General features: G+C 45.5%; 1 protein-coding gene across 3 annotated transcripts in view; it reads right to left on the reverse strand.

Annotated features, from left to right (window-relative positions):
- Window positions 1-1,335: 1,335 nt before the first annotated feature.
- RGL3 (ral guanine nucleotide dissociation stimulator like 3) overlaps window positions 1,336-18,300 on the reverse strand; it is a 33,803-nt gene continuing 16,838 nt past the window's right edge. For all 3 annotated transcript variants that reach the window (XM_075272549.1, XM_075272550.1, XM_075272551.1), the window contains 15 exons: window positions 17,870-17,944; window positions 17,344-17,525; window positions 17,151-17,266; window positions 16,727-16,942; window positions 14,934-15,037; window positions 14,431-14,515; window positions 13,621-13,704; window positions 9,684-9,770; window positions 9,572-9,604; window positions 9,360-9,481; window positions 8,958-9,047; window positions 7,770-7,905; window positions 4,723-4,911; window positions 4,453-4,567; window positions 1,336-2,251 (listed from right to left, as the gene is read on the reverse strand). In XM_075272549.1, the coding sequence (XP_075128650.1) occupies window positions 2,157-2,251; window positions 4,453-4,567; window positions 4,723-4,911; window positions 7,770-7,905; window positions 8,958-9,047; window positions 9,360-9,481; window positions 9,572-9,604; window positions 9,684-9,770; window positions 13,621-13,704; window positions 14,431-14,515; window positions 14,934-15,037; window positions 16,727-16,942; window positions 17,151-17,266; window positions 17,344-17,525; window positions 17,870-17,944 (1,729 nt within the window). In that variant the 3' untranslated portion in view covers window positions 1,336-2,156. The remainder of the gene's footprint in view (window positions 2,252-4,452; window positions 4,568-4,722; window positions 4,912-7,769; window positions 7,906-8,957; window positions 9,048-9,359; window positions 9,482-9,571; window positions 9,605-9,683; window positions 9,771-13,620; window positions 13,705-14,430; window positions 14,516-14,933; window positions 15,038-16,726; window positions 16,943-17,150; window positions 17,267-17,343; window positions 17,526-17,869; window positions 17,945-18,300) is intronic.

Raw genomic sequence — 18,300 nt, forward strand, 5'->3', positions numbered from 1 at the left:
TTCATATACTGGAATGATGAAAAAAATTATGTCTTTTTTTTCCTTTTCAAATTTTTGGAATTTTTTGAAAAAAAAAGTTGCACCTTTAATGACCGACCAGACCGATTCAATGGTTAAAGCTCGTCCATCTTCCCCAATCCCTAATCTTAATATAAAGATCCACAGAATTTCTTCTTCTTACTCTTTCCACCTTGTGGGAATTGAAGGAACCTAAGTTAAGTTGATGTGGATCAAGATCGAGTCAACTTCCTGTGAAAAATTGTTTCTATCTGCATGTACTTCTATGGTGGTCACCCAAACAGGAAGTGATGCGTTTATTGGGCGGCCTGAACTTGTAAACCCTGCACAATAAACTATGGAAGATCTAAGTGATCAAATAAACATATCATCAAAAATGATAAGTAACACTAATCTTACGACATGAATTCGGCTACAATAGTGGGCCGACCCTTTAAGACAATCCAATATTTGGCTAGATACATTGAGCATCTAATAACTTCAGACATGGCTATACTTACATAACACCAAGATCTAATTTACTATTGGGGGTTTGGTTATTGTATAGCACCGCACAATACGCCCCTCCCCCTTGACACATTTTTGCTCAGTCCACACCAGGGTCAATCCTTTGAAATGTCATAAGCAGTGAAGCATACTGCATACTGCCTCCAGATCTCCTGGCCCAGAATGTGGACCATATAGCAGTGTACGTCTGCATTTTTTAACTGTTTAAGTACTAATCCTGGGGATAGTTAGAGGGGATTTCGAAGAAAAAAAATAATCAGGATTCAATATTAAAATTTAGGAGCAATTCCAGTCATTGTTAACATTATTGAGAGAAATATCTAACTATTCCAAAACTTAGGTTTTGAATGTTTCTCCCATTGTGACTTAGAGTTAAGCACAAATTTTACCCCTCCTGGGAGGAGTTTTGTTAAAGGAGACATTCCCCCACCTCCTACAAGTCTTTATGTTCTTCAATAGACATCGCTCCACTGATTTCAACGCAGTTGGAATTTTTTCTCTAGCCCCTACCGTTCCCCAGCAATCATTTCTCTTAGTGTCAACACAACTTAGCTCTCTGCCGCCAGGTGGGCGGGCTCTAACCCAGGTCCGCCCACCTTACAGCAGAAAGCAAAGTTATACTGCAACTATCAGAGGTGACTGCTCGGGAACGGTGGGGGCTAGAGAAAAAATTCCAACTGCGCCAGAATCAACGGAAGAGTGACTATTTATGGATGCAAAGAAGCAGAAGTGATGACAGGTCTCCTTTAAGTGCTCATTATCTCCACTTCTGATTAAAAGTTAACTATTCTGAGCATATATTGACTTAGAGAAATAGTTATCTAGTTTTTTTTAGCTATTATTTTGACCCCCTGAGGACAAAAATGTAACTACTATAAAACTGCCCCGAGGATAAAAATATAACTACTTTAATATAGTCCCCTACAGAATAGTATACAATATAAGTACAATAATACTGCCTGTTATGGATGAGGATAAAACTAATATGTTGTTACCCACTAGGGACCAGAATTCCACCTCTATAATGGACTATAATACTGCCATCCTTAGAACCTGCATCTGTCTCAAGAATGGAGGTCCCTGACCCCCCCAATCTCGGTGATGTAGTGAGTACGACGCTCAAGCAGGACTCTCTCTATTCACTTCAATGGGGCTTCCGGGAACGGCCGAGCTGGAATACCCCTTTAGCTAATAAATCATAAGCCATACACCTCAACATCCAACATCTCAACGCTTTTCCGGTACATTGTCATGTTCTTTTTTAAAAAGATTGCCCCCATCTTCTGGGATTATTCCTATAGCATCATCAACATAGGAGGTGTGCATATACAGAATATTTTTGAAAAATTTCTAGGGTGTTTTTATATAAATTCTCTTAGATGAATAGACATCTTGAATGTTAGGGGCGGGGCACATTAGAAGACATACTTTAAGGGTAACCACCAAAAGCCGACGTCTTGGAGCAAAGGCTAAGAAAAAATGGAGGAACATAGGTTTAGAAGATGAACTTTCCAGTTGCTATAGGCTACACGTCTTCATAAATATACATGTTGGAGTAAAGGACTACATTAATGGAGATGGTTCTTCAGAAAGTCCCTAACCCAAGATCATGGGCTTTGCAGGTCTGAAGGTCAGCTGACTTTAACTCTCCTTCGTAGCACAAAGTCAAAGTTGGCGGAAGTGTTCATGGCGTAATAGACATTGGCGGTGTCCGGGATGGTCAGTTCTGTAATGGATCAGAGGGATAGAATTAGATAGTGGAAATCCAACGTATTATGATGACTACTAATACTACATAGTGGTTCAGTATACACCATCATAGGAGACCATCATGGGAGACCATCATAGGACACCATCATAGGAGACCATCATAGGACACCATCATGGGAGACCATCATGGGAGACCATCATAGGACACCATCATAGGACACCATCATAGGACACCATCATGGGACACCATCATGGGACACCATCATAGGAGACCATCATAGGACACCATCATAGGAGACCATCATGGGAGACCATCATAGGACACCATCATAGGACACCATCATAGGACACCATCATAGGACACCATCATGGGACACCATCATGGGACACCATCATAGGACACCATCATAGGACACCATCATGGGACACCATCGTGGGACACCATCATGGGACACCATCATAGGACACCATCAGTGGCGTAACTAGGAATGGCGGGGCCCCGTGGCGAACTTTTGACATGGGGGCCCCCCCCCCCCATCCCAACTGACGCCGAAGACCTCGACCGACCCCCTCCTCCGCACTCTATTATGTCCCTTACTGGCCCCTGCACACAGTATTAACCCCAATAGTGGCCCCTGCACACAGTATTAACCCCAATAGTGGCCCCTGCACACAGTATTAACCCCTATAGTGGCCCCTGCACACAGTATTAACCCCTATAGTGGCCCCTGCACACAGTATTAACCCCAATAGTGGCCCCTGCACACAGTATTAACCCCTATAGTGGCCCCTGCACACAGTATTAACCCCATAGTGGCCCCTGCACACAGTATTAAATCCAATAGTGTCCCTCTGTGGACACCCATAAACAATTATTATACTCTGGGGTCTTTTCAGACCCCAGAGTATAATAATCGGAGACCCGGGGAATAAAAACATAAAAAAAACAACCCACTGTTGCTTCTTACCTGTTCCCCGGCTCCTGTGCTGTGCTGTCCTCCTCTCGCGTCCTTCTTTAATGACGTCGGACGTCACATGACCCGGGAAGCATGCTGGGTTCATGTGACGTCAGAGACGTCAGACAACAGTAGGACGGAGGCCTGGCAGGATCGCGGAGAGGTAAGTAACAGTGTTTTTTATGTTCCATTACCTCTCCCGATCCGCCGGTCATTATACTCGGGGGTCTGCAAAGACCCCCGAGTATAATGATAGCCCCTGTGGGGCCCGCGGTGTCACTTGCCGATCCCGGCCCAGCCAGGATCGGCAAGTGAATAGGGCCCGTAACTGCCTATTTTAAAAAAACTGCAGCAGTAGCGGCTGTCACCGGGCCCCCTAATGGCCCGGGCCCTGTGGCAGCTGCTACTGCTGCTACCACGGTAGTTACGCCCCTGGACACCATCATAGGACACCATCTGAGTAGATCTGTATTCCCTTAAACCTTCTCCACTAACCTAATCCATTCCAGTCCAGTTTACGTCAATGTGGCCATATCATGCAGTCTACATAAGCCACAATGACAGTTCTGCCTCTGCTGGGGAGGGGTTGCCTGCGCCGCTGTTGGCAATGACGGCACAGCCTGCTGTACCGCAGCGGCTGCTGGCAGATGCGACCTATGGAGTCTGCCAGACACTCTGGCGTGTAGCGACCATGCAGCCTCTCTCTACAGTCGCACACAGTATCGCGTGCCAAAGATTTTGTGACTACGCCGGCTGTTTTAGTTCTGGGGGGAGTTTTTGGAGGGGGGTGGGGGTAGGGGCAGGAGGGATGGGGGGGTGCACGGCAGGGGAGGAGGGGGATGGGTGGGATGAGTGGGGGGCGTGGGAGAAAAAGGGGCGTGCGGGATAAGGGGGGCCCCAAGGAATGAGATTTTGGAGTGGGGGCAGGGGGCACGCGGGAGGGGGTCTAGGGACCCACGGTACTGCAGGGTACCTTGGGATGGCGGACATACGTGGACAAAGGTGGTTGGGGGATACCGCCCTACTCCTGCATATACTGAGCAAGGGGTGGGAGTGCGCCGGTGGGTCCCAGGGGAGGGGGGGGGGGCCGCGGACGAAATGTTAGTGTGTGTATATATATATATGATAAAATGGGACAAAAATATTGAAGAAAAAGATAAAAAAAATGACCAAATTACAAAAATTCCTAAAACGAAGTAAATATAAAGAATAAGTTTGATACAAATATAATAGAGAAATAATATAAATCCGCCCTCCTCACCTTTAGTCTCCGACAATAGCTGCACTAGCTGGAAATCGTCCGGCTTACACGACTCGATGTTATGTTTATGTAAAGCTCTTTGTATTACAACGCGAGATTTGTCCTGGCTGGTGAGCTGAAAAAAGAGGAAAAAAATACCAACTTTATTAATATGTAAAATTAGGTATTATGTATCACTATATATAAGAAGACCGGAGTCGCGGTAGCCATAATATCCGCCATATTGACCATCACCTACCCCATTGGTGATAAGAAGGTATGGCTACTTACCAGGATGCTCTTGTATAGGTTTCCATGAGTGTTTTCTATGCTGACACGGATAATACAGAGATCTGCAATCTGCTGGTTGTATACAGGGAGGGAGGGGGAGACTGGGGAGCGAGGTGACGAAATACGAGGTGCGTCTTCTCTGACCGGAGTGCTGGGTGGAGTGAGAATTTCCACCATACTGCCACGATCCTGAAGTGATAAATCACTGATAATTACATTCGGTAGATGGATCAGGTTAACCCTATAATCCCTATCGATTGGTAGTGAGCTCATAGAGATGTCTACTGGTGGTATTGGTTATATGGTGATGTATAAGGTTATAGTATACTGGATATAGGGAGGTGATAAGGATATAAGTTGTGAGGATATATAGTGACATGTGAGGTTTATGGAGGTAGTACATGGTGATGTTTATGGTGGTATGACGGAATACTGGATATATGGAGGTATGATGAGGGTATACGGTGGTATACTGGTTACATAAGTATGTGGACAATTATATGGAGGTACAATGGATATATGATGGTGTGTCAGATAATATTAAAGTATACTAGTTATATGGTAGTATACGCCCGCTCATACCCACCACATGCCCATTGTCCACCTGCCACCAAACGAGGAGAACAGCGAGACCCCAAGGATTATTATACCCCAAATCAACCAACCTCCCACCCATCCACCCACTCTACAGGTGGTATGTGTCAGGTAATACGGTATATAATAAGTAAATGGTGGTATGGGAAGTGATATGGCAGTATAATGAGTATATGGTGATCATTGAGTTTATATAGATGTATACATTATATGAGGGTATGTAAGGTGAAATAGAAGTATACTGGGTACATGGTGGTGTGTCAGGTCATATGTACAGATACTGATTATATAGGGGGTTGTGAGGTTAATTGGAAGTCAACCAAAGGGTGGTTGTAGGGAAGTAACTTACTTAACTGATAGTATACAACATTCTAACTGATAGTATACAATATTCTAACTGATAGTATACAGCATTCTAGCTGATAGTATACAGCATTCTAACTGATAGTATACAACATTCTAACTGATAGTATACAACATTCTAACTGATAGTATACAATATTCTAACTGATAGTATACAGCATTCTAACTGATAGTATACAACATTCTAACTGATAGTATACAACATTCTAACTGATAGTATACAACATTCTAGCTGATAGTATACAACATTCTAACTGATAGTATACAACATTCTAACTGATAGTATACAACATTCTAGCTGATAGTATACAACATTCTAACTGATAGTATACAACATTCTAACTGATAGTATACAATATTCTAACTGATAGTATACAGCATTCTAACTGATAGTATACAACATTCTAACTGATAGTATACAACATTCTAACTGATAGTATACAACATTCTAACTGATAGTATACAACATTCTAACTGATAGTATACAACATTCTAGCTGATAGTATACAACATTCTAACTGATAGTATACAACATTCTAACTGATAGCATACAACATTCTAACTGATAGTATACAACATTCTAACTGATAGTATACAACATTCTAACTGATAGTATACAACATTCTAACTGATAGTATACAACATTCTAACTGATAGTATACAACATTCTAACTGATAGTATACAACATTCTAACTGATAGTATACAACATTCTAACTGATAGCATACAACATTCTAACTGATAGTATACAACATTCTAACTGATAGTATACAACATTCTAACTGATAGTATACAACATTCTAACTGATAGTATACAACATTCTAACTGATAGTATACAACATTCTAACTGATAGTATACAACATTCTAACTGATAGTATACAACATTCTAACTGATAGTATACAACATTCTAGCTGATAGTATACAACATTCTAACTGATAGTATACAACATTCTAACTGATAGTATACAACATTCTAACTGATAGTATACAACATTCTAACTGATAGTATACAACATTCTAACTGATAGTATACAACATTCTAACTGATAGTATACAACATTCTAACTGATAGTATACAACATTCTAGCTGATAGTATACAACATTCTAACTGATAGTATACAACATTCTAACTGATAGTATACAACATTCTAACTGATAGTATACAACATTCTAACTGATAGTATACAACATTCTAACTGATAGTATACAACATTCTAACTGATAGTATACAACATTCTAACTGATAGTATACAACATTCTAGCTGATAGTATACAACATTCTAACTGATAGTATACAGCATTCTAACTGATAGTATACAACATTCTAACTGATAGTATACAACATTCTAACTGATAGCATACAATATTCTAACTGATAGTATACAGCATTCTAACTGATAGTATACAACATTCTAACTGATAGTATACAACATTCTAACTGATAGCATACAACATTCTAACTGATAGTATACAGCATTCTAACTGATAGTATACAACATTCTAACTGATAGTATACAACATTCTAGCTGATAGTATACAACATTCTAACTGATAGTATACAGCATTCTAACTGATAGTATACAACATTCTAACTTATAGTATACAACATTCTAACTGATAGTATACAGCATTCTAACTGATAGTATACAACATTCTAACTGATAGTATACAATATTCTAACTGATAGTATACAGCATTCTAACTGATAGTATACAACATTCTAACTGATAGTATACAGCATTCTAACTGATAGTATACAACATTCTAGCTGATAGTATACAACATTCTATCTGATAGTATACAACATTCTAGCTGATAGTATACAACATTCTAACTGATAGTATACAGCATTCTAACTGATAGTATACAACATTCTAACTGATAGTATACAACATTCTAACTGATAGTATACAACATTCTAACTGATAGTATACAACATTCTAGCTGATAGTATACAACATTCTAACTGATAGTATACAACATTCTAACTGATAGTATACAACATTATAGCTGATAGTATACAACATTATAGCTGACAGTATACAACATTATAACTGATAGTATACAACATTACAGTAGATTCTACCTTAGCTGTGACAGGCTCTGCGGGACACAACGCAGCAATGAGCCCTTCATCGATCTCGCAGCTACTACAGGAACCTGACGGAGATACGCGGTCTCCGTTCATCTTTGGACTGAACACTTCTGAGCCTAATAATAACCTGTGAAATAGAAGACAATATAACTCAAGAGTAATGGTGGGATTTGGCATCATCAATACATCAGGAATGGGGTGATCGTGTTCAGAAAAGATCGGATTTCGATCGGCCATCGAGAAAATTTCACGATCGCGATCGGAATCCCGAACACGATCTTTTTAGGTGGGATCGAGATCGGTACTATTTCCCACAATGCTTTGCTTAGCCTTCATACTGAGTATACGCTCTGCTCATTCTGAGTGGAGTGTATACTCAGTGTGAAGGCTCCACTGCGGTTCCATAGGAATGAATGGAAGCAGCCGGCACACAGCCTTAACCCCCTGCGCGCCGGCTGCCTCCATTCATTCTAATGGGAGTTTAAACTAACATCTCTAGTAGCTACTTACCTGCAGAGATGGCTGGTCCGGTGCTCGGTGTTCTCCTTCTTTGCCTCGCTGCCGCTCCACGCTGCTCTTCTCGCCTCGCTGCCACCGCCTCCCAGGTTAGTGTTTAAAGAGCTAGGAAGGCGGGGCTTGTGGCTTAGGAGAGTGTGGGTGGGTACAGGGTAGGGAGACGTGATGTCTCCCCTCCCAGTACCTGCCCACACTCTCCTAATCTGGGAGGCAGGGAGCAGCGAGGCGAGAAGAGCAGCATGGAGCGGCAGCGAGGAGAAGAAGAACACCGGAGCAGCCATCTCTGCAGGTAAGTGGACACCAGGGGGGACTGAGTAGCCAGAGGATTAAAAAAAATCCTCTGGCTACTTAGTGATTCACTACACAGCGTGGATTCTAACAATTAAAGCGTTCAATTGTTAGATTCCATGCTGTATAGCGAATAGGATTGCTTTTAAAATCCGATCCCCGATTAATAAAAAAAATCCCATTGACTTGCATTGGGATCAGAATTGGGATCGAGATCGGGTTTGAATGAAAAATGATCGAAAATCGGATTTTAAAATCGATCCTGAAAAGTCAAGATCGGCTCAACCCTAATCAGGAACAAATAGTAAGAGGATGGGGCTTGGAACCCCGAAAGCTATAGGATTCTTATCATCATGTCACACACAGGGCACTTACGAGCTAAACCTCTTGGTCAGTTTCCTTCGGATACGTGGAGAATTTGGACAAGAATCTGCTGGGGGCTCAATGGTACGAGATATTCTGTAACTGCAAGATGAGGAGAATTTATTCACCAAATCCTCCTAGGTACTCTCATACCAATACAGAAAAATAAAGGAAATGTGCATGGTAACAGACTACAGACAAACACTCTGTAGTCAGACTCTGATATTCTACTCTCCTTACCCATGGAGATGTATACGTTTGCTGAAGAGTTGTAAAGACATAACCCATAACTCGAACTTGAAGGAGAACTTGAAAACACCCCAATGTCCTCATGGAAGGACTCTGATGACCCCCGTTCTTAGTACTACTTTGTCCCTTGAAGGGTTGCACCTACTAAACATTGGGGCTCCTCACCTCTGGTCCTCTGTCAGCTGCCGGTGAGTGTAAAAAGCTTGTAAAATCTCGGGCTTTGGCGTCAGGACATAATGACGACACGTGAGCTGTAGCTTCTGGATCTTAGCCAATACTTCGTACTCCTAGAAACAGCAGAGTGTGAGCTCTTGGGGATCGCTGGTGGTAAGTCCACCTGGTATAAGCTGTATTTATCAATATGGGACAAGACATACCTTTCTCCTCTTCTCAAAGTTTATCAGCCCACCCTGTGGAAGAGAAAGAGGGTAAGTGGAGGAGGAGCGGAAGGATGGCACTATACTATGGGGTCACTCAACATGGACTCACCTCTACAAAGTCAGGAAGTGCTGTGTCCAACATAACAAGGTCCGTCAGAAAGGTCCCCAGATAAGGCACTGTCCCTTGGGCCGGTCTCTGAAATAAGAATGGGGTTACACCAGGGTACCACTGTGGACTTCTCATTTAAAGGGGCGGACCCCAGCGCTCAAACAGCACTGGGGGCGTCCTCAATGCTGTGAGAGAACTCTCCAGCGCCGCCATCTTCTTCAGGAACGGGCTCTTCACACGTCTTCTTCCAGGGGTTGGCTTCAAACTTCTAGGCCTAGGGCAAAGCCGACTGCGCATGCCCACCAGCCACAAGAAAATGGCCGCTTACAACACTGTGCAAGCCATTTTCTTGTGCCGGCGGGCATGTGCAGTTGACTTTGCCCAAGGCCTAGAAGTTTGAGGCCAACAACCAGAAGAAGACGCGAAGAAGACCCCGTTCCTGACGAAGATGGAGGCGCCGCTGGAGAGTTCTCTCGCAGCATTGGGGACGACCCCAGTGCTGTTTGAGCGCTGGGGCCCACCCCCATTGCTGCAAGAGAACTCATTTGCATATTGGCGAAGAACAGGATTTTAACCGAACAGCGGGGCGGAGAAGACATCTAAATGCAAGAGACAAATAGCCTTTCTTAAGGCTATTCCCTCGTGTAGAATCCCTTTAAGGATTGTCTTGAACGTTCCTTAAAGGAATATACACCGTACTGACAAGTAGGATCTGTCATCTCTGAGTTTTCTGTGCCTTGTACAAAAATGCTCCAGAAGTTGCATACAAGGAATTACAAGATTATCTGTAAATATTGAACTCGCAACGCAAGAAGGAAGAGGAACAGGTTAAGTACACAGTGTGACATAAGGTGTGGACATTTTTCTCAAGATGTGCGGTGTGATAACATTACTGAAATAAGGAGCCATGGTGAATTGGTTGATTAGATTCAGGAGCCCCCAGACCAAAAAAAATGGTCTGATTCGAGACTGGGGGTTACGTTTTAGGCGTACTGGCCCCCAGAACGTAGCCTGGCAGCAGGGATGCTGTGGGGTTGCTGGATCTCTACCCACTGTGGGTGCAGTGATGGTGGTAGCTATGTGGCGCCGCACCCAATACAGTAGGGACCCGCTATACAGGGGCCGGGATCGGTAAGTGACGCCACGGGCCCCACAAACAGTATTAATATACTCCGGGGTCTGAAAATACCCCCATGTATAATGATCAGAGGCCCATGAGAGGTAAGGGAACATAAAAAACTTACCTCTCCGGACTCCCGGCAGGCTTCGGGCCTACTTGTGGGACGTCCTTGACTGGGGCCTGCGTCCTTTGCGTTGCGACGCAGGCTCCTGGGTCACGTGACATCCCGGACGTCATTGAAGACGTCATTGTATCCCTCCTGGGTCTCCAATTAATGTCGAGTATGTGGATTTTTGGCTGTTGTTATCTCCTGATCACGTTACAGTCGACAAAGAAAGGGGTTTTGGAAGAGGTGATGACAGGAAGCCTAAAGTGGTGAAAACTTTTTCTAACTGGCTCCAGGCCTTCGCTATATTTTCATGTATTTTGTGCCAGTCTAACCCTGTGATGGTGGCCGAATTGTTTGTTTATTTGGAGACAATATTTTCTGCTCACAAGTTGTACGGCGGCACGGCATGGTGGAAATATGACGAGGAATTCTGGAGGGTTAGCGCTTCAGCCAGAAGTCGGTTGTGCCTCTAAGGCCACCGACATTTGGATACAGCTCATGTTGTCCCCCAAGCCGTCCGCCCCTTCCTTTCCATCTGCGGCCGCTCGGGGAGTTGGTTCTCCCTCCGCGGCCGCCCGAAGGCCCGGAGCCTGCTGGATGTTTAATGAGGGGCACTGCCGCTTCAAATCCTCGTGCAGGTTTAAGCATGGGTGTTCTATCTGTGGAGGAGCCCATTCAACATTGCACTGTGCTAAGAGGGGTAGAGCGGCCAAGTCCGGTTCGTGTATACCCGAGGACGCCAGTGAGCGCAGTAAGGATGCGCCCTTGGCTCGACCGCTACCCCAGGAGACAGGAAGCAGACCTGCTTCTTAAAGGTTTTACCGAGGGTTTTTACATTCCTCATGTTCCTAGTTGTTCAGTTACGTTTGTTGATAATCTGCGTTCAGTTCAGAAGGACGCAGCAATTGCTCAGGAAAAAATTGACAAAGAAGTTGAGTTGGGCCGTATAGCAGGCCCTTTTATGGAGCCCCCCTCCCTAATTTTAGAGTGTCCCCGCTTGATTTAGTTCCAAAAATGCAAGCGGGAAAGTTCAGACTTATACATCATCTGTCCTTCCCGCCGGGCGAGTCCATGAATGTTGGCATCCCGAAGGAGGAGACCGCTGTATCGTACGTTTTTTTTTCGACAGAGCTGTCTCCTTGGTGGTGAAGGCGGGTCGGGGTGCTCTTTTGGTGAAGTCGGACATCGAGTCAGCATTCCGTCTTCTTCCGGTACATCCCGATTGTTATCACATTTTGGGTTGCCAGTTTGGGGGTTCGTGTCCATCGGTAGATCCTCCCAGGCCCCAGTGGTGCTGGTGCTTCACGCCGGGGGCAATGATTTGGGTATGGTCCAATTGTCTAAGTTGATTTCTTTGATACGTTCAGACTTTGACCGCTTTCCTGCATTTTTCACTGACGTGGTTCTAGTCTGGTCGGAGGTCGTCCCCAGAGCTCGCTGGCGTGACGCCCGCGATCCAGCTGCCCTGGAGAGAGCTAGATGGCTCCTTAATTTGCGGGTTTCTCGCCATGTGCGGTCTCGAGCTGGTGTGGTGGTTCGGCACAGGCGGCTGGAAGGGGACAATAGGGGTTTGCTCCGCAGGGATGGTGTGCATCTGACGGACATTGGTTTAGATATATTCTTGTCCGGTCTCCAGGACGGCATTGAGCGGGCTTTGTTTATGTTGTTGGAGGGGGGTCGGACCCCGGTGTAGGGTTACACTGTGCTCCGGTGTCATGTTGGCAGGACCTTGTCTCCTCCCTCTTTTGGCATTGGAGAGAAGAGGAGAGGCGCGTCACCCGCTGGACATCTCATACATGCCCACCGCAAGCGGTGGTGGGGCATTCTGATGACGCGCCTTGCAGGTCGTCATAGGGGTAGCAGGGTTCTGCTGATATGTTTACATTTCATTAAAGCTGTGACCGACCCCCACAATTTTCACCCAAGACTGTTGTTTGTGCCTTATTTCGTATATAGACATGTACAGGTGTCGGGAGAGGGAGCTTGTTTTTGGTTTCGGATGTTTCTTAGTTACCCCTAATTTCTGGGTGACAATTAAGGCTAGGTTCCCACTAGCACTCGGTCTCCGTTGGGGGTTTCCGTACCTCTTGCCACTTGAAAAATGCCTGCAAGCAAGACTTTTCTCTCTGCATTTTTTGAGGGGGGGAAAGTAGGCGGAAACCCAGCAGATCCCATTAAAGTCTATGGGGACCATGGGACATTATTGCATGTCTGGGGGCTACTGAAGAACATTAGAAAGGGGAAACCGGGGGTGCGGTAGCTGCAGGGCAATGTGTGTGTGTGTGTGTGGGGGGGCGCTGCAGGTGGGTCGTGCAGGGGGGAGAGGGCCACAGACAAAGTACAAGATAAGACTGAACAGCCTGACAGAGGAGGACAAAGGACGGGGGATTGTTCCTGAAGATTCAAGAAATATTAACCCTTAAAACAAGTAAGATAAAATCTGTGTCTGTATTTCAAAAACAGGGAATTAGAGACAAAATTCCCGGGCTCAGGAACGTGTGAGAGTTCATTTTATTTTTCCAAAATTGCCCTACATAAATTGTAATGGTCTGGCAATGTAGACGGAGCGGTGACAGCGGTGTATTATGTAGCCTGCAGCTCCCTCACAGGGTTAATATTACACAAAAGGCCTAGTTACTTATTTCCATGTCACACCAGCATTGAACAGCAGCCAACCGTGTAAGAGCCGTGTTGTTCCTCTGACCTACCGTGGAGCGGACTTGTGACGCTGACCTCTGAAGTGGGCGGGGCTCGTTACGTGCACTGTTCGTCCGGCGAAGCGGGATCTCATCCTATTGTAAGACGTAAAGTCAACATGAGAAGGATCATATGTATACCATACGTCTTATATACAGTATATCAACCCGATCCTCCAGACACTGATCTATAACTGAGAATGGCGCAGGAGGCGATAGATAGGGTGCATTGGAGAAGTAGAGATACCGTAAAAGTATGGACCCTCCTGGGTGGAACATTTTGGCAGAGGCACATGTGCGAACTCTAGGACTTTTGCCCCGCCAGAACCCATGTGGCAATCCAATAATCTAGAATCTATGGCAAGCATTAAAATAGAATAGGAGCCATTTCTGAGTCAGGGGTAGAGCACTCTTCTTCGTGACTTCCGTATTCTTCTGAAGTCCAGTCTGCTGACTGTTTCCCTTGAGTTCAACACCAGTATGGACCATGAACAATCCAATATGGAAGTACACGGTAACTACGGTAGAATTTTTCATCAGGGGTTGTATCTTATATATACAGAGTGGTCCCGAGCAGAGAAACCCCCTTCCTCCATGACATCCATATCCAGCCATGACTTTTATGGATATGGATCAACCCTGTAGGGTTATAGGTTGGACTTGATGGACCTGTCTCCTCCTCCAACCTCATCTACTATGTATGTACAACTAGATAGAATCTGCAAACCCTTTACAGTAGCCCACCTTGGACTGACCTTGCAATACCCAACATAGCCTGTGAGGGGAGCTGTATAAAGTAGCTAATTGTATGGAAAGCGCTACCTTGGTCAGGATTTCCCGGCTCATCTCGTGGTTATTTTCATCTGAGAAGATGGCTGATAACTTGTGGAAGATGTTCATATTGTCTCTGCAAATTACCAATGAGAAAAAGGGATGTCATCTTAAAGGCATAATGACGAAGACTTCTTAAAGGGAGTGTGTCACCAGAACCATATCATATCACCCTAAAGAACGCTCCAGGCTCCAGTCCGCGACTGCCTATACTATAGCCCCTATAGGCTTTAAGCGCCTTGTTTTTGCTGTTACAGTATGGTTTCTACAATGTAACAGCTTGAGGCTTTCCGTGACATCTATATACCCACAAGAACATATATGTATCCCACCCTCTTACTCCTCCCGCCTGTCTTCCTATGACATCACTTCCTTACCTGCTCAAAACTTGTTGGAGTTCTCCCTTAAGTCAGTCATTATGGTTATTGGTGTGAGAGGGTGAAGTCATGGAGGCTCACCCAGCGACGTATAGGTAATGGCGTCACCGTGTTTACCTGCTCACTGCTGCCCAGGTTCTCTTCAACCGATAGATGGGATTTGACTGGAGGGCGGACAATATGGCTCGAAGGGAGGAGAAGTTACGTAGAAATCTGCAGTACTGAAAGAAGAAAAGATTGCATGATGTAGAGCTCCTCCCCTCTGTCTGTGTCACCCTGTAGTGGGAGGAGCAGACTCCATGTTACATAGCTCCTCCTCTCTGTCTGTGTCACCCTGTGGTGGGAGGAGCAGACTCCATGTTACATAGCTCCTCCCCTCTGTCTGTGTCACCCTGTAGTGGGAGGAGCAGACTCCATATCACATAGCTCCTCCCCTCTGTCTGTGTCACCCTGTAGTGGGAGGAGCAGACTCCATGTTACATAGCTCCTCCTCTCTGTCTGTGTCACCCTGTGGTGGGAGGAGCAGACTCCATGTTATATAGCTCCTCCCCTCTGTCTGTGTCACCCTGTAGTGGGAGGAGCAGACTCCATGTTATATAGCTCCTCCCCTCTGTCTGTGTCACCCTGTAGTGGGAGGAGCAGACTCCATGTTACATAGCTCCTCCCCTCTGTCTGTGTCACCCTGTAATGGGAGGAGCAGACTCCATGTTATATAGCTCCTCCCCTCTGTCTGTGTCACCCTGTAGTGGGAGGAGCAGACTCCATGTTACATAGCTCCTCCCCTCTGTCTGTGTCACCCTGTAGTGGGAGGAGCAGACTCCATGTTACATAGCTCCTCCCCTCTGTCTGTGTCACCCTGTAGTGGGAGGAGCAGACTCCATGTTACATAGCTCCTCCCCTCTGTCTGTGTCACCCTGTGGTGGGAGGAGCAGATTCCATGTTACATAGCTCCTCCCCTCTGTGTCACCCTGTAGTAGGAGGAGCAGACTCCATGCTACATAGCTCCTCCCCACTTGTCTGTGTCACCCTGTAGTGGGAGGAGCAGACTCCATGTTACATAGCTCCTCCCCACTGTCTGTGTCACCCTGTAGTGGGAGGAGCAGACTCCATGTTACATAGCTCCTCCCCACTGTCTGTGTCACCCTGTAGTGGGAGGAGCAGACTCCATGTTACATAGCTCCTCCCCTCTGTCTGTGTCACCCTGTAGTGGGAGGAGCAGACTCCATGTTACATAGCTCCTCCCCACTGTCTATGTCACTCAGTAGTGGGAGGAGCAGACTCAATGTTACATAGCTCCTCCCCACTAGCTGTGTCACCCTGTAGTGGGAGGAGCAGACTCCATGTTACATAGCTCCTCCACTCTGTGTCACCCTGTGGTGGGAGGAGCAGATTCCATGTTACATAGCTCCTCCCCTCTGTGTCACCCTGTAGTAGGAGGAGCAGACTCCATGTTACATAGCTCCTCCCCACTGTCTATGTCACTCAGTAGTGGGAGGAGCAGACTCCATGTTACATAGCTCCTCCCCTCTGTCTGTGTCACCCTGTGGTGGGAGGAGCAGATTCCATGTTACATAGCTCCTCCCCTCTGTGTCACCCTGTAGTAGGAGGAGCAGACTCCATGCTACATAGCTCCTCCCCACTTGTCTGTGTCACCCTGTAGTGGGAGGAGCAGACTCCATGTTACATAGCTCCTCCCCACTGTCTGTGTCACCCTGTAGTGGGAGGAGCAGACTCCATGTTACATAGCTCCTCCCCTCTGTGTTACCCTGTGGTGGGAGGAGCAGACTCCATGTTACATAGCTCCTCCCTCCTGTCTGTGTCACCCTGTGCCTGTCACATATCTCTCCGTCTCCTGTGCCATGGTGTGTTGGGCGCACATTCCATAGCCATGCCTTGCCTATTGTTCACACCTGTGCGATAGATATCCACTTTTCCAGCACTTTGACCCTCATCTGTGGCTTCATCTGGATGTCGCTGAGGACAGAAGCGGTCACACAGGCGGTCACGGCATTGAACTGGGCTACGGTGGCTCGGACACTTGGAGCGACATGTCGATTCTCCTTCTTATCACGTTGAGACCAAATACTCCCGAGACAGTGACAGGACTGCAACTTCTGGAAGAGATCCTGCAGAGGATACGTAGAAAAGTAGAGAGGTCTACAGAGTTCCCGAAGTAGGGTAGAATATATACATACATATTATATACATACATATTATATACATACATAGACTTGAAGACAAATTTTGTTGCCAGTGGTGTTTCACTATGGCGGCCTAGCTCCATCCATGAACAACTAGCCTTGTCCTAGTAGTACCTACATAGCTTGTACTTACCACATCTATCAGTGTAAGTTGTTCTGCCACATCCTGGGGTGGATATGATAATAAAGATGTGGTGTTCTCAGATGTGTTACAGTCGCCCTCTGCTGGCCGGGTTATAGATGTCCAATCTGATTGAGAAGAGAAGATTGTGACTATGGAAGAAAATTCAAGACCTATGAATCCCGGATGAGAAGGTTGGTCTTACCTTTCGGTAAAGTATCCTGCTCCCCCTCTTCTTCTAAGCTCTTTACGAGGCGAAGGAGCTGGCTGGGGTTTTCCCGGCTGTCTTGGCTTAGATAGGAGGAGATGAGTTGCAAACACTGTGGAGAATCTCGGAAGTCTTGAGGGTGTCTTTCTAACCAGGTCTGGAGGACACCACGTACCACTCTACGATAACAGGAACATAATGGTCTCTTTTACCTTATCGGTTCTTTTGGCCACATCAAGTGTACCTTTAGTCAAAAATGAGAACATGAATCTGCTCCTGACCCCTATCCTAAAGAGGGACAAACCTTGGGACCCTGGAGGACCTCTACCACACACCCTCCAATTTGATAATCCAAGCCAAGAAGAGCATCACTGGTTTGTCTGTTTTCATCACTCCCATAGACAAGTCCTCTAGTTATGGTTGACCAATTGTGAATTGTCAATAATGTTAGAAGATAATTTGAGGGTGTACCTCCCCTTACGGAAAACTCTGACCTATTTACTATAGGGAAAATTGGACTGACCTCTGCACACATGGAGTGTCTGGAACGGGACTGCCAGGTGTTGCAGGCTCCTTATCGCCGGCCTTTTCAAGACGTCTGAAGAAAAAAAATTTAGAACTTTTTAGAATTTAGATTCTATTGTTTGATATGTAGCGTCTTGAATACAAGTGAGTATTCTTCATTACATGAGTCTCAGTGCGTTTCACCAATTTTTCAAGTAGGTGCTAAAGATGGACTTCCACCCAATTAGCCAATATTACCAATCTGCCGGACGAGTCAAACAAACTAACAGCAATACCTAATAGAAAGTTGACTTGTAAATTTGAGAAGTTCAAATGAATGGTGGGGTTTGATCCAGTTGATGGAAGAACCTTGGTATAAACAAGAGTTGTAGCTAAATTAGCTTTCTGCAGCTGACTGGCACCTAAAATTTCGGCCCCTGGGAGTCCTTC

Source organism: Leptodactylus fuscus, chromosome 5, assembly GCF_031893055.1.
Source record: "Leptodactylus fuscus isolate aLepFus1 chromosome 5, aLepFus1.hap2, whole genome shotgun sequence".
Taxonomy (NCBI): domain Eukaryota; kingdom Metazoa; phylum Chordata; class Amphibia; order Anura; family Leptodactylidae; genus Leptodactylus; species Leptodactylus fuscus.